A 12982-nucleotide genomic window follows, 5' to 3' on the forward strand; every position below is an offset into this window, starting at 1 on the left:
TAGAAGATTCTCATTTAAATTTTTAAAATCACCTCGGGAGTCTTGTTATTTTCTATCGCCATCCAAAAAATTATCTCGACTTTCAGACGACATAACTTATTTCACGGCGAGAAAACTTACCTTTTTTTTATTCTTCCCCATTACAAATTAGCTTATTCTTTCGGCAAGCACCAAATCACTGTGGCAACAAGGCACCTCCAGCAAGCAAATGATCAGAGCATGAGAGAGTCTGAAAGGAGGGGAAAACATAGACTCTAGGGTTGCATATGAATATATGAGCTTATCTACAAACCGATACTCTGTTTTGGAAGGAAAGAAAGAGACTGGAGAGGTTTAGGTTTTCTATGGCTCACCCACTTCCGACTGGGAGAATATGCTATGCAATTAGAAGTTTTTGATGAAGTAGAAGAAATCTTCACATCATCTGTAGCCTACTCGATAGATTGCTGGAGTAAAGAAGACGAACCAAACCACTGGCCCTTCTGAGCGCCCTCAGAAAGAAAAGCCCCAATATGATTATCAATTTCATTCCAAGCCATATCCTCTTTGGACCTGAAATATTCATTGCAAATTGAGCTTTGGCTTTAGATTCGACAGATGTGGGTTTTGTCTTGAGAGGAAAAGTGAAACAAAAGTAGATATCATTCCAAAGCCCAGATTCTAGGCAATTAAATCCCTCTTTAACTCTTTTTTTTCCCTCTATCATGGAAAATCAGAAATGCAGCCCAAAAGCCCCTTTCCAATCTGCTCAATCACTTCTTGCTCTTCACATGCAATTGAAGGCTTTGATTCTTCTTTCATCGTCTCCATACTCAAAACCGTTCAAGCCCCCACAACAGAATATCGGTTGTTCCATCTTCAGCCATTCCCAATGAAGGTCTCTATACTTTGGAGATTGTAAATAAGAGAGGAGAGAGAGAGAGAGAGAGAGGGCGACAGCAGTAGTTGTTCAATGGTTTTTATTCTATTTTTTCTTTTTTTCTTTTCCTTTCTAATCAAACAACCAAACACAATAAATGTTATTTTTTCTTTTCTTTTCTTTTCTTTTCTCCTCTTTTCTTGATTCTTTATTTCTTTTCTTTTCTAGGTTACCAAACACAGCCTTAGGGTTTGCTAGGCGTTCTTTTTTTCTCTCACTATTAGACCTTGCATATTGATGTTCCCAAAATAAAATCAATTTAACAACAATAAAATCAGCCACAAACCGGTTGGTTCACTAATTCAGAATTGATGATCAGATATGATTTGTTTGGTAATCAGAAGTTGTATTCGAGGTGAAGTGTCTTATCAAACAAATCAAAATCAAGAAACAAAAGAAGGGGAAAAGGTTTTTTTACGTGAGTGTGGCCCTTGTGCCTAGACACACATGAAGAGGGACATGACTAGCCCACCCCGATGAAATGAAAAATGTCATTTTTGTGGTTGATTCCTCATGCGCTCCTATTGACTTTTGTGCGCACGGAGGAACTGCACTCGCCACTGGAATTCTTCCACATAAAAGAAAAGCGATGCTTAAGTACATTTTCTTATACTGATTATTTTTAATATTATTATTATTCTTTTTAAAAAATAATTTGATAATCCATATGAGGAAGGCAATGTACCCGTTAGGTTCAAAGAGCCTTTTTCCTAATTTGATTTTATGGTTGAGGCGCATTAAGGATAGTTCAATATATATAAGATGGCTCATATAGTATAGTCTAGGTGGAGCCAAAAACTTCCCACATAGCTAATCAATAGTGTAATCTACCTATGTTACAATGTATTGGATTGGAGAGAAGAAAGATGATCAGCCTTCCACTAGATCTAAATAGCTATAAAAATGACATTTTCCCCAAGATCTCTGAGATGAAAACTTTTTATGTATGCCTTACTGCATGATCCCTTAGAGAATGCGACAATTAGAGAGACATCCCCAGTATAATACCAAATTATGCTCGCATTCCTTACCGTCAGTCGTTGTTAAGTGAGGAGTTGAAATGACGATTGCACCCTTTTGACTAAAACACATGACCAATTCATATTTTACCCAAGTCCCTCATTACCCTTAACTTCCACTCACTTTCACCGTGGAGTTCAAAGAGGATTTCCTACGCACAAGAAGATGCGGCGTAGACCTCCGTCGCAGTTGCTCTTCACGGAGAGTAAAGGCTTTGGGATGTAGAGTACAAATTTTTTTTTTTTTTGGATGAATTGTACGGAATACAACTAGAAAACTATATTCTTGTTTCTACCATTCAACTTCACCAGATTTGCCAACATTATTGGCTTAAGAAATCTAACCGTTTACAACAGGAGCATGGACTGATCTGCTTCTCCATACAAAGAAGCTACAAAAGCAGAGTTCTTTTATTGGGTCACAAAACCAATCACATATAGTGAATTCCTACCATTCACTGCATCTGTGTCCATGTGAGCGCACATGAAGCAGGTGGGTACTTAGATGAACATATCGCAAGCAAGATCCATACTATTTGTTCAAGTACTTTAAAATGGAAGTCATGATATTGGGCACATCCATTTCCAATGTAAGTTATGTTTTGGATACATGAGTGCCACGCGTACAGATAAAGAAGACTCGTCAAATGTTGGATATCTATCTGGTTAGTGAAGTTTCTCTAACTGAAATCACTATCAAGACTAGTTCATTTATAGAATCAATAGCTAAGGATTGACATAAAAAATGATACCTTGCAACAGTATTTTCTACTTTCTTCCATGCAATTGGACCTTGAGCCGAAGATAACTATGAAGCAATATCTGAAGAAGAGCACAGTTTCGATTTGGGGATGGAGGTTACTTTTCTGATTTAGGATTATAGGGTTAAGTTAGGGTATGTTAGGTACTTCAGTTTTTAGAAGGGTATTTTGGTATTTGTAAAAAAATATACCAACTGATATCAGCATTTGAGGTATATTCGGTAACGACTAATGGCAAGGGGTGCGAACATAATTTGGTAATATGCAGGGGGTGTCTCTAATTGTGGCATTCTCTAGGGGATGTCATTGTAAATTACCCATTCTAAAAATCAAGTGGCAATTGATCAACATATTTGAGTTTCGGATCAAGCTCATCTTAGCGAATCTAAATCAGGTTCATGTACGAGAACAATCTCGTACGTTCTTGGTCCGTAGATTGAAATTCACTTTCTCTCTCTTTATTTAATAGATTCTAAATCCACGGATCAAGAACGTACGAGATTGTTCTCATACGTGAACCTAATCCGCTCTCCATCTTAGCCCCTTTTTCATGCTTGATTACGATGTTTCTGGTTTCACTGCTCATGGATTTGGCATTCCTGACTTCATTAATTTCCAATCTCTCCTTCTACGCCATCCTCATGCCCCGATCACCTAGCTACGAAGAATACCACAATTGGACCCAAGAAGGGAGTTACGAAGGTAACCAGAGAGAGAGAGAGAGAGAGAGAGAGAGAGAGAGAGAGAGATCCTCTACTACTAATTTGAAAACTAATTAGATGGGGTGGGTTGTAAGGTAGGGACACAGGCTGGGGTGGAGTGCAGGGTTGGGGAGGAAGAACATGTGAGTAATCACACAGGGAAGAAGAAAGGTCGCAGGGTGGGACTAGGCGATGGTTATAGCAATGGTGGTGGTGGTGTCCGAATCATCTCCTAGACCATAACCTTCTACAACGATCTCATATCAATTAAAGGATGTAGAGATTATGGTCCAAGAGAGGAGCTAAAGCCTCACTTGAGGTGATGAATGAGGTTATAATTAGAAATATGAAAATAAGTATCCCAAATATATTTCACAAACTTTAGGTATTCTGTAATTTTTCAAAACGTTGGAACCCAAGTGTCATTTACCAAAAAAAAAAAAAAATTTCCATGTGACTAATTTCCTCCTCTGTTTAGGTTTCAACGAGGCATCAAATCACATCTGGCCGACCAGGCTACGCCCTCCTACCCGCCGGTCACTCAACCCTCACCTTCAACTCTGAAAAATGCCGATTGTCCACCATCTCCCGCTGGCAAAGAAAACGAGGCCATGTGAGGAGTTTTTAGATTTTGCTTCTCCTCTTCTTCGCCATTATTCTGATTTCACGAGGTTTCCGCCCAGTTTTTAGGGGTTTCAGGAACAGGTTTGTGTTTGTTTATCTTTCTATTCTCTCTCTACATCTCTCTGTCTTCCATTTTTAACATTTTTGAAGAACTTTTCGATGTAATTTCGGCGGGAAATTGTGTTTCAAGCGGAGCTCTACCGTTGATTCTCCCATTTGTGCTTTTGATTAGAAGTGAAGCAGTTTTTTTTCCCACTTCCTTTGGTTCTCATTTCTGCGACTCTCTTTAATTTGCAGGAATTGAAGGAGATTTCATTGAATTTTCAGTTTTTAAGATCTTGTTTTGAGGTACTACTCTGTTTCTGCTTCCATCGACCATCGATTTTTGTTTTGGTGAAGATCGTAGAAAACCCTTGCGAGTTGCTCAGTCTTTTTAATTCTTAGGTATTATTGCTCTTCCTGTTTCATATTGGCATTTCATTTACATTTCTCCCTCAACAATCTCATTCAAAATTGGGCTTTGTCGGCCATTCACCTTAAGCTTTATCCGATACGTGTATTTAGAAAAGGGAGGGTCCTCAAGGCAGCCTTAACCCTTATAGTAGCATTGAGACCAATCCTTACCCAAAAAAACAAAGCATTGAGACCAATGAAAGCGGATGCAGAAGCATCAAAAGGGCTGAAGGGTAGGATAATCATTTCATCCCTGTGTGCAAAGAAGGTTAGGATAATCATTTCATCCCTGTGTGCAAAGAAGGTTAGGATAATCATTTCATCCCTGTGTGCAAAGGGCCACATTGTCTTTCAGACTTTATTTTTCCTTAAACAAAAATTAAATAAAAATAAACAAGAGGCTATGGGCCTGTTTGATAACGTTTCTGCCGTTTCTGTCGTTTCTGTTTCAAGAAAAGGTAGAAACATAAATTTCCGTTTCTAGAAATAGAAACGGAATTGAAGGTGTTTGATAAGTCATGTTTTTAGAAGTCGATAGTAACCAATGAAAGAATGACCACAAGTTGTTTCTAGAAACGGCGAAACAAGTTGAACTTGTTTCGCCTAAGTCGTTTCTTGAATCATAAATAAGTAAAAATTTCTATTTCTATTTATGAAAATAAGTGAAACGGAACAGTTTTATCAAACGCTTTTTACTCCGTTTCTGCTGTTTCTGAAAACAGAAACGGCAGAAACGCGTTTCTTGAAACGTTATCAAACGGGCCCTATATATACTGAGTAATTTGATTCCATAGTTTTAAAAAAGAAAGAAATAACTATCACTAGAGGCCATAGTTTTAAAAAAAAAGGAATTAACTATCACTAGAGGCCAACCTGTCGAAAGCCACCTGAAGGAAAGCGCCTCCCACAACTTGCATGGCCATGGTAAGTTATGAAAACAAAGAGAGCCCAACAGCTGAACCAGAAATCTGGAAGAAGAAATAGAGGAAGCAGAAGGAGGATGAAGATGATAAGGTGATATAAAAGAATGAAAGCCATTTTATTTGGACCAAACGATTGATAGAGTCTTGGGCCAAGTTATCAATTCGGCTGAATAATTCAGCCTAACCAAAATTTTCCGAATTTAATCAAAAATTTTGACCGAATTCGAATTAAAAATAAAATTAGGTAAAATTCGCGATTTTTTTCAAAAGTGAATATAAAACGCGAATAATTCGGATCGAACCGGATTAAACCAAATTATTCGGTCCACTTAAACAGTATTTAAAAAAAAAAAACCAAAAAATAAAAGAAAAAACCCAATAAGCTTTTTTGACCCTTTTTTTGATCGAATCCTTAAATTAATCAATCGAATTATTCCGAATAATTCTCCGCCCGAATAATTCTCGAATCCGAATTTACTAACTATGGTCTTGGGTCCACACGTTTTTCGTAGTTTGGCTCATAGTACAGGGTACAGGCCCACAACGGTTGCTATTGAAATTTCTTCTCCTTCTTTCACTCTTCATTTGCTTTCAAAGTTTTCGTGTTCTTCTCACTCATCTCTCCTTCCACATATTTACGTTGAAATTTCCTACCCGTTTCTCACTCTTAGAATTTTGTGTAGTTCAAGTATTGAATGGACAGTAGCTTGCCAGTTGGTTCTGATAGCTGCTACTTTTCCTTACGTTTGGACAAAAATATGTCGGTCTATGCATATGGATGTGGTAGATCTATCATGGATTTTTCTTTTCTTTTATGAGGAGAAAGTTATTGAAAAGCATTTGAGAAGAGAATCAGAGCCTCGGATAATCAATTTGATTTTATGCCAAAGATATCATCAACTGAAGCTGTATATTTTCTTAGAAGACTCATGGAAGCCTTTAGAGTTGTTAAAAGGGATCTTCATATGGTCTTCATCGACTTGAAAAAGGCCTATGACAGAATTTCTAGAGATTTAATATAGTACATCCTAGATAAGAGAAAGGTATTGTGTAAATATGTGAAAATAATTAAAGATATGTATAATGACGTAGGTAACAAGTGTGAAAACCAGAAGAGAAAAAAAAAATATGAAGTTAAATTTCCTAAAGTACCCCCTGACATCATTTCTATTTATAAGGTTTAAGTTAAGGGCTCATGCCGTGGCGGTGGACTACTGCGCTAGTCTCTTCGAGGATTAATTGAGGTACACGCAAGCTAATTTGTACACCTTGGTTGACAAAAAAATAAAAAAAAGTTAAGGGTTCATGAAGGTTGACTAGTCCTATCCTATTCCCCTGTACCATGGCTCAACTCCTGTGGTTGACATAACACCTTTAGTTGGAGAATTGCATCTTATACCAAATATTTTTTTTATATCATTTTTAATTATTATTTTAACATAAAAAATATTCTAGTCATTTTTAAATTTTAGTTTTTCAAACCTATCTGATCAATATTGGTCGAGACCAATTCCTTGTCAAATGGAAATGAGAAAAACAACAGTGTTTACTTTCTGTTCACCTCTTCTTGGTCTACTTGGGTTTGGATAAGTGGATTAGCTATCCCTCTATTGGGCCCTACCACTTAACGTTTTTTCTTTATATTTTAAGCATATAATAATTTTATATTGTTGAAAAAAAGAAAAAAAGAAAAAAAAGACTAGCATGCTACTCAAGTTAGGTTACCAGTAGGAAAATTACCAAAGAAAGTTAGTGCAAGAAGCAATTTGCCAACTAAAGGCATTATGTCAACCGTGGGAAAATGATAGAAATGGTCAATCTTCATGAACCCTTATAAGTTTAGCGGTCTAGATAGATGTGATGTCAAGGAGGTATTTTAGGTAGTTTAATTTTAATATTTTTCTTTGATGGGATAAACAATAAGTGATTTGAGGAATGAGAAAATCTTTTCAAAATCTCTACTGGTAGTTCTTGGGATTTCTCCTTTAAAAATAGATCGGATCGATTGGGTTCACCCGAATCCTTGACTGATCTGATATACCAATATAATCCGATTCAATTTCAACTAGAGCCGTCAGTTCATGAGCTAGATTCAGAACCAAACCAAATTTTAGACATGCATTTCAGATTCCGGTTGTTTGATCTAGATTCGGTTCCAATTTCGATTCGATTTCTTGTTCCTGTTCATTTTTTCTCCTTTTTTTACGCCCTTAAATTCTCTTCACCTTTTGTTAAAAAAAAAAAAAAAAAGCATAACGATTTCTTGTTCCTGTTTATTTTTCTCCCTTTTTTAAACACCCTTAATCTCTTCACCTTTTGTACAGAAAAAAAACTTTCACCCACATGGTAGAATTTATTTCACCTTATCACACGGCATGCTTAATTTCATTTTTCCAATTTTACCATTTATTTTTTTTCACTTTTTAACTCGATACATAGTAGAATTTATTTCACCGTTTCAAGTTTCAACAGCCAATGAATTAAAGTGATAATTGAAAAATGAATAGATCCAATGGTATAGGTGATAATTATGACAACTTTTTGGGGATAAAGTTATATGTTTTTAGACGTGGAAGAAAGAATCTGATGGACAAAAGATTCAAATAATAGACAGAACTTTCTCTCAATTGGTACATTCGTAGAACTTTCTCCCCTGGCATGACTAATTTTATAACACATTAATTGTGATTTGGAGTTTCTAATCATTAGATATTTATTTAGTAAAAAGAAAAAAAATATAATAAATATTTACCAAATGATTTAGATTGATTGATCATGTATAAAATTTCATACTCAAATTCAATAGTTTGCTTATATTAATATTGAAAAATGACCAATTTTGCCACACAAATGTTTTATTATGTACACTTAGGAGACCATCGTAAGGTCCTTAAAACATCCTTCGAGCTATTAGATATTAGCTATTTGCAAATGTTTGAACATAATTATAACTCCCACTCTTATACAATTCCCTCTCAAGGGATTCCCCCCACCCCCCTCTTAAGGGATACATGATCTAACTTTGTTTAGGTCGAAACTTGACACGCAACCTTCTGAAGCTGCTTGTCTATAAAATTCGATTCTTGCAAGCATGTATTTAGGTATCATTATCAATATCAATCTCGATGGATATCAATTTGATTGTGATGTCAATCACTTTCACCTACTCTTCATAAAAGAAATAGGTTTTTTTTTTTTTTTTTTTTACCCCTAATACCCCATCTTGGGTCAATTTTCACCAACACAAATAAAATATGGTCGACACAATTAATATGATATCCATACCTGAAATCATGCTTGCAATTGTACCGAAAAAAAAAAAAATTGTAAAAATGAAAAACAGAACAACGTGTTAGGAAAGATTCGGAAGAAGTTGACTTTGACTATTGGCCCGCCTTTTTTGACTGTAATTCCTTGCCAAGATGCTGTTGACAGGTTCCAATTAATATGAAAAATGGAAGAATGAATATTTTAAACGCCATTTATATTTGAAAACTACCAAGCAATCTTATAGAATGGCAGTTCATCAGGAGGCCTCTTCTTGGAGTTACGAAGTGTTCTTGAGCTTTCATGGCAAAGATGTTCGCACCAATTTCGCCGATTACCTCTACCAGGACTTGGTTGGGGCTGGAATTCGAACTTTCAGGGACGAGGAGGAACTCAGCAAGGGAAACGAGATTGCTCCGAAACTACTCAATGCAATCCAGAGATCAATAATCTCCATTCCCATCTTCTCCAAGAACTATGCTTCAAGCAAGTGGTGTCTAAATGAGATAACTGAGATATCTGAATGCAAAAGAAGGAGGAAGCAAACCGTGTTGCCTATTTTCTACAAAGTTGAACCTACGGATGTGCGAAACCAGACCGGGAGATATGAGAAGGCCTTTGAGGAACACCAAAAGCGCTTCGACGAGACAACAGTGCAAAAGTGGCGAGATGCTCTGAAAGAGGTTGGGAGATTGGAAGGATGGCACTCTAAGAAAGACAGGTAAGTCCAACAGTTCCATTTTTGTTCCATATTTAAGGGTTCATACGTCTTCATATTCCAAAAAAATTTGGCTGTTACCCTGGTTGCAGCCTAGGAGGGTATTTGTGAATTCCAGGAAGAAGGTGAATTATCCAAGTTAGAATTGTGAAATTCACAATGTGATTGGGTTTGAATTTCTTATTTTACCCAACGAGTGGGTTTTGTATTTATAATAGTTCAAGTGTACAGTTGGTTACAGTTGGATAAACTTCATTTGAAATGAGAGTTTATCAATCTAACCAGAAACTGAGAAAACATGTAGCTGAAATATAGGTATAAGTTGAGTTTGAATTTGTCAAACGAAATTCAAATTCAAATTCAAATTCAAATTTTGAATAGGAAATACATTCCTTAACAGCCCCCTCAAGATGAAGATGGGCATTTGGAGATCTTCAGCTTGTCACGTAGATAAAGAAATCTGGTGGATGATAAGGGTTTGGTGAGGATGTCCGCGAGCTGGTCTTTAGTAGAGATGAACCGGACATGAAGGTGACCTTGAGCAACTAATTGACGAACAAAATAGAAATCAACTTCAATATGTTTTGTCTGAGCATGAAATAAAGGATTCATGGTAAGATACGTAGCTCCTAGATTGTCGCACCATAGCACAAGGGGTTGAGAAAGAGAGACACCCAACTCTTTTAGAAGTGATTGTGTCCATATGAGTTCAGCAGTGGCATTTGCTACAGCTCTATACTTTGATTCAGTGGAGGAGCGAGCAATGGTAAGTTGCTTACGTGCTAACCAAGAGATGAGGTTATCGCCAAGGAAGATAGCAAACCTGCCTGTGGATCGACGGTCATCGACACAACCAGCCCAATTGGCATCAGAGAAGGCCGTTAACCGTTGTAAGGGGATTTAAAGATCAGAAGACCATGAGATAAGGTATCTTTAAGATAGAGCAAGATGCGCTTAAAGGCTTGCCAGTGATCATCAGTCGGGGCCTTGAGAAATATGGCATACTTTATTGACTGAGAACGCTATATCTGGACGAGTAAGAGTTGCATATTGTAGCGCTCCAACAGTACTACAATAGAGCCGTGGATCAAATAATGTTTCACTAATATGTTGAGTAAGTCGAATGGAAGAAGCCATAGGGGTATGAGTTGGTTTGGCCCCATCCATATGAGTTCACTTCAACTTTTGTTGTGATAAAATGATGCCATCAGCATGGGGTACAACCTGTACACCAAGAAATTAATGTAGAGAACCCAAATCTTGAAGAGCAAACTTATTATTTAAGGTGATAATGATTTGTTGAATCAGGGATAGATCGGAGCCAGCAGCGAAAATGTCGTCAACATGCACTAGAAGATATAAACGAGCACCTCCCTTGGTAGAGATAAAGAGTGAAGCATCGGTCTTGGAACCTTTGAACCCCAAGGATAATGGGAAGGAACTCAGCCGGTGAAACCAAGTGCATGGCGCCTGCTTCAAACCATAAAGTGATTTGTGAAGCTTACAGACATGGTGTGGTTTGTCTGGATCAGTGAAACCCGAAGGCTGAGCCATGTAAACACATCTTCAGCGAGTGTGCCATGGAGGAAAGCATTACTGATATCCAGTTGATGCAACTTCCAGTTGTTGGCAATAGCAAATGAGAGAATGGTACGGATAGTGGTGGGTTTAACCACTGGAATGAAGGTCTCTGTATAATTGATGCCCTCTTGTTGATTGTACCCCTTCACTATTAGCCTGGCCTTGTAACGTTCAATAGTACTGTTTGCCCGTCATTTGATGCGAAATACCTATTTGGAACCAACAACATTGATGTGGGGTGATGGGGGAACCAATGATCATGTGTTGTTATTTAAGAGAGCATTGAACTCTTGAAACATAGCCTCTCGCTAGTGAGCATATTTGTTGGCCTCTGTCAAACAAGATGGTTCCAAGTCAATGGTGCATTGAGAGAGATCAGCAGAAGGCAAGGGATACTGTTTAGATGGATTTGGATGGGGGCGAAGCTGCATGTGATGGGATCGTTGAATAGAGACTCCAGGAGTAGAGGCAACGAGGGGTGGTGGAGAATCTGTTACATTCTCAACGAGAGCACCTGTTACATCACCTGCGACATCCTCATTAGTAGTAATTACAGTGGTAGCAGGTAAAGGAGTTGGCTGAATGTTAGTATTGGGGTTGGCAGAGATGATTGGAGATGACGTGGGAGAGGTTGGAGACGGTGGGGGAGTGGTGCACTGATTATGTGGGATATGAAAGAGAGAAGGATACATAACTGTGACCATACCAGTTGCTTCAGGAACCCTTGTGGTGAGAGATGATGTTGATGAAATTGTTAACCATGGGGAGATATCGGTGAATGCAGGAGGGGAGAGATGAGTGGTCGACACGGCGTAAGGAAAATGGGATTCAATAAATTGGGCATGACGAGCCATATAAAGTTGTCCGATGAGAGGATCATAGCAATGATATCCTAAATAGTTTAAACTATATACTAAGAATCATGGTTTTAAGTATCTCCGATACCGATACGATACCTTCCGATACGTATCTTAAATTTAGCTGATCGATACGATACACACCGATACGATACGTAAAATTTTTAAAATCCTTTCGTATCGATATATATCCTACAATACATATTGATATGCATCAATATACCACCAATACACATCGATACGATATGATATGCCTCGATATGACTCTATGGAAAATATAAAATTGAGGTAAAATGTACGTTTCGGTATGTATTGGTACGTATCGGTGAATATCGATATGTATCGATCGATACGTATCGATATATATCGGCACGTATCGGTGAGTATCGATATATATCAGTACGTATCGGTGAGTATCGATACGTATCGATGAGTATTGGTACATATGTCAGTACGTATCGGTGAGTATCGATACGTATCGATGAGTATCGGTATGTACCGATACAGTGCGCTACGGTCATATAATGGCCAAGATGGGTAATTTTTCAGAAAAACATGATTTTTTGAAGGGTTTTTGTTCCAAAGTTGCTGTCAGTCATATTTCTCTAACTAAAGTGGAAATCAAGGTTGGGAACAAGGATTTTACATTTATGGGACAACTACAAACCTTGAATTCTTAGTACGATACCCTCAATTTAGTGTTTATGCATAATACATGTTATCAATAGCTTTTTTTAACAAATTCTTTATGCAAAAGTGTTTAAAAAAATATTTCCTATCCATTTATGTGTGTATCTTTAGCGTATCTTAGTGTATCTCCGATACGATACGATACCCTCCGATACGTATCTTAATTTTGGCCGACCGATACGGCGACCGATACCGATACTTTAATCCTTGCTAAGAATACACATTCTTTGGAGCGAAAAGAGAATTTGTGGGCATTGTAGGGACGTAGTAAAGGGTATACGGCACAACCAAAAATTTTAAGAAAATTATAATCTGGTGGAGACTTAAATAGGGACTGAAATGAATAGATATTCTTGAGTACCGGTGTGAGTAGCTGATTGACCAAGAAGACAATAGTGTCAAAAGCTAACTGCCAGAATTTTTAAGGGGTAAAGAAACACGATGTGATTTGCCCAAAAAACAAGAGGAG

The 12982-nt window shown here is 37.5% G+C and overlaps 1 protein-coding gene across 1 annotated transcript in view; it reads left to right on the plus strand.

Annotated features, from left to right (window-relative positions):
* Positions 1-2422: 2422 nt before the first annotated feature.
* The window catches only part of LOC122082104 (disease resistance protein RPV1-like), a 31212-nt gene continuing 20652 nt past the window's right edge, over positions 2423-12982 (plus strand). Inside the window, exons 1-3 of the mRNA XM_042649593.1 lie at positions 2423-2431; positions 4322-4372; positions 8931-9388. Of these exons, the coding sequence (XP_042505527.1) occupies positions 2423-2431; positions 4322-4372; positions 8931-9388 (518 nt within the window). The remainder of the gene's footprint in view (positions 2432-4321; positions 4373-8930; positions 9389-12982) is intronic.

Source organism: Macadamia integrifolia, chromosome 6, assembly GCF_013358625.1.
Source record: "Macadamia integrifolia cultivar HAES 741 chromosome 6, SCU_Mint_v3, whole genome shotgun sequence".
NCBI classification, from domain to species: domain Eukaryota; kingdom Viridiplantae; phylum Streptophyta; class Magnoliopsida; order Proteales; family Proteaceae; genus Macadamia; species Macadamia integrifolia.